This window comes from Cariama cristata, unplaced genomic scaffold (genome assembly GCF_000690535.1).
Source record: "Cariama cristata isolate BGI_N322 unplaced genomic scaffold, ASM69053v1 scaffold43057, whole genome shotgun sequence".
NCBI classification, from domain to species: domain Eukaryota; kingdom Metazoa; phylum Chordata; class Aves; order Cariamiformes; family Cariamidae; genus Cariama; species Cariama cristata.
Genome location: NW_009627984.1, coordinates 1 through 3,393, shown reverse-complemented (window position 1 = coordinate 3,393; position 3,393 = coordinate 1). Strand labels below are relative to the sequence as shown.

Genomic DNA, 3,393 nt, shown 5'->3' with positions numbered 1-3,393 from the left:
TAAACTTCTGAGTATCGACAAGTCTCTGGATTTGTCAGCCACATCTTCTCACAAGCCTAGTACCAAGTATCAGTAAGGGAGGTAACACAAAAGTGGCCCTTAAAAATAGGCCGCAAGACATGGACAACACGGCAAGAGAGAGAGGCGTAAGCATTTAACGACATCAAAATTGTGTTATACATGAAAATCTGTTTAGAATCAAACATGCTCATTTTATAAAGAGATGTCTGACACCAGCCAGAACTATGATAAGAAGCTGGTGGAAAGAAAAGTTGTTTGGAAGGTCTGTCTGGAACATCTCAAAGACTCCACCAAAGGGCAGACTGAGAAAGGCGTTGAACAAGTCTTTCAATTGTCGTGTTTTTTGTTCTGTAAAACTTGCAGAACAATAAGCTCAAGTCCCTGCTTTGGACACAAGATAGTAGAGGATGAAGAAAACAACAATCAGTCCTCCTGAAACAGAACAGAGCAACTTGCGATTATCCTTCCCAGACCGCGTCATGGTGGAGAAACGCTTCACACTGCCGGTTAGCAGGCCAGTCACACTCATAAAATCTGAATCCTGAATGAGAAAGAAAATGAAGATGGAGGCATTACAAACAGATGAAGATATCCCTGAAGAATCTCCCACTTCCTGGCTAAAAAACATTTGAAAAGGGAGCTGCACAGTAGCTGCCCATCTCTCCGTGCCCATTGCATCTCTCTTGGAAAGTCCTTCCCCTCTTGTGCCCAGGCTCCAGGAGCAGCACCATTCCTGCCATGCTCCAAACAGGGAAACAAAAAAGACAGGGGAAGGTCTGTTCCAAATGTAAAACAAACTGCCTCCCCTTTTTTAAAACAGGGTGAAACTACCTGCTGCTGGACTGTTCAATTGTACCCATGCAGCAACTCTGCAAGTGAATGTTTCACCCAAAGGAAATGTCCCTACATGAAACTACTGCCATTAATGTACACTGGGGCAGGCTGACAAGCACAGAAAAAGGTGCGATTCCTTGCCATTAGTTCTATTTTTTCTTCAGCATGGGATGGCAAGCATGCGCAGCTCGGCCAGAGGGTGGCAAACAATTCTCAAACGAATGCATTTCAGGCATTTTCATTTTGACTTCTGGTCTGTTTTCCCTCTCCACAAACTACTCGGAGCCTCTGCTCATGTGGCCCCTGACATGCTTCAAAACCTTCTCTGTAACAGAGGCACAATTTCATGCTGATTGAGGGCTTCTCCTTTAAGGACTTTTGCCATTACACCTTTTATTCTGATTCTCCATTCTCCTTATTTTTGGGCTGAGCAAATACCATTTCAGACACTCCAACACTGTGAGCATACACCATTATTAAGCTTCCAAGCTGAGCTTACACCTTTGACTCAACTGGTTCCAACACTACAATTATCTTTTCTCTCGCTTCCACGCACCAGCTCTCCAACATCCAGCACACGCAGAAAAGGCTCTCCAAGCACCAGTGTTATGGTGCTAATCTCCTTCTCAAATCTCTGGGCTGGATTCCCTTCCTCTCACAATTCACTTAATGAATTACCTTTCTCTAAAAAGCCTCAGCAGGTAACCCCTCTGCTACAGGAATGTGCTCTTCTGGCCTTGCCCCAGTGCACTGTGATTTTCCATCAGCAACCAAAGCTTAGGAGGCAGATTACTCTGGAAAACGACTTTGGTTTTATTGGGTGTTGCATGTCAGAAAGATGACAGAATAGGGCACTGAACAACCTTAGCGGACCCAGAGCATCAGCTTTGCTCCTTCCAAACACATCAGTGAACTACAAAGTCCTAACAGGCAATCTGTATTTCAGGTGTTACAGTAAGTAATCCTGACAGATTTATACAGCAATACCAAAAATCACAGGAGCAGCTGGGGAACAGGCCCATCTCCCAGCATGAGCCACAGGAGGCAGCTCTTCAATCCCAGTAAGGAGGTAATCTCCATCTGTGTTTCTGAAGTGTGCTGTCCTAGATCTGGGATGCTTCCAGATGCTGGATATCAATTGCGTCGCCCATTTGGAAAAAGTCATACTAGCAGCTGCTAAGTATCTGATGTTTATGTATCAAGAAACCCACTGGAAATGGGTTTAGTTACATTCCCTGGTTTACCAAACTAACCGCTGGAATTAACTTTGTTTGCTAACTTTGAACTGCTATTAAACTTTCACAGTTAAGGTAGCTACTGAGAGCCGGCACAAAAAAGTCATACTTTTTACATTTCATTGGTTCCTTACCATGCCATCCAGGTAACGGTTTTGTTCGTCAGCATCTTTGTCAATATCCAGAGCCAGCTACGCAGGATAAGGGAGGAAACAAGTATTAACGAACTTTTAATGTAGAGAGAACCTCTAACCCATCTAGTGCTGGTAAAATTTGAAATGCACACTAGAAAAGCAAGCCACTGCTTCCCCATTTCCTACCTAGACACACAGAGGCTTGTTTGGTAGAGGAACAAGATTCTCATTTCGGTTTCAAGTTGTTCAACTTTTTCAGCTCTGCAGCGCTGAATATAAAGCTTGACTGTCTGAAACTGTCACAGAATCCCAGACTGGTCGGGGCTGGAAGGGACGTCTGGAGATCCTCCAGTCCAACCCCCCTGCCAAAGCAGGGTCACCTACAGCAAGTTCCACAGGACCGCATCCAGGTGGGTTTTGAATATCTCCAGAGAAGGAGACTCCACAACCTCTCTGGGCAGCCTGTGCCAGTGCACTGTCATGTAAGAATCGTTTAAACTCTGGGACAGAACATCAGGAATTCAGAGTCCTCCCTTCTACAAGGTGAGTCACTGACTTCTATTAAGCTCTAAATCAAATTTGATGTTGGTAGGAGCAAACTAGCTTTAAGACTACCACTTACATAAAGACATGTGTATTTTTCAAAACTAATTTACCTGCCTTTTTATTGTGACTTTTTCCCAAGGAGGAGCGCTTAGCAATACCCCTCTGTGCAGCTTTTATGTTTCTCTCTGTGCCTAAAACTCCTTCCCTGGGTGCCGTGAAACCTATATCATTCCCATTAGATGATGTCACTAAACCTCAAAAGGAAAGTGGAAATTCATAAAGCTGTCCTTGGCATTTCAACCACTATATCACCAACTAAGAGTCATTAATACGCAGGAAGCCCTCTGTGTTGACCACAGGCTTGCATCTCCTGCAATACCCTGCACGAACAACCTAGATGCCCCATCCTCGCTTCACTGCGGCACCTGATGTGAACTCGGCAACTCACCGACTTCAGCCTGGTGACCTTGTCGGCTAGGCTGTCTGCCATACGCTTGTTCTCTACATCCAGCATATCCTCCACGGCACTTGGACTCTGACCTGGGGGACAAAAAGAGGGGAACGAGTTTTATTTGCCCTGATGAAAGTACTGGTGTATTTGCTCACCCAACGTGGCCGGCAAG

At 45.0% G+C, this 3,393-nt stretch overlaps 1 protein-coding gene across 1 annotated transcript; it reads right to left on the bottom strand.

The window, feature by feature from the left end:
* Positions 1 to 321: 321 nt before the first annotated feature.
* BET1L (Bet1 golgi vesicular membrane trafficking protein-like) lies at positions 322 to 3,306 on the bottom strand. Its single transcript, XM_009704608.1, has 3 exons — positions 3,219 to 3,306; positions 2,225 to 2,281; positions 322 to 562 (listed from the first exon to the last, which is right to left on the bottom strand). Exons 1-3 carry the CDS (start codon positions 3,282 to 3,284, stop codon positions 395 to 397), a joined length of 291 nt encoding a protein of 96 aa, XP_009702910.1. The 5' UTR covers positions 3,285 to 3,306; the 3' UTR covers positions 322 to 394.
* Positions 3,307 to 3,393: the final 87 nt, after the last annotated feature.

Bases quoted from the DNA above. Each gene is read 5' to 3' on its own strand.
- BET1L (XM_009704608.1), bottom strand. From the start codon at position 3,284: ATGCTGGATGTAGAGAACAAGCGTATGGCAGACAGCCTAGCCGACAAG. The intron at 2,282-3,218 runs GTGAGTTGCCGA...TATCCTGCGTAG, and splicing joins AGGTCACCAGGCTGAAGTCG to CTGGCTCTGGATATTGACAA. The intron at 563-2,224 runs GTAAGGAACCAA...TTTCTCATTCAG, and splicing joins ACCGTTACCTGGATGGCATG to GATTCAGATTTTATGAGTGT.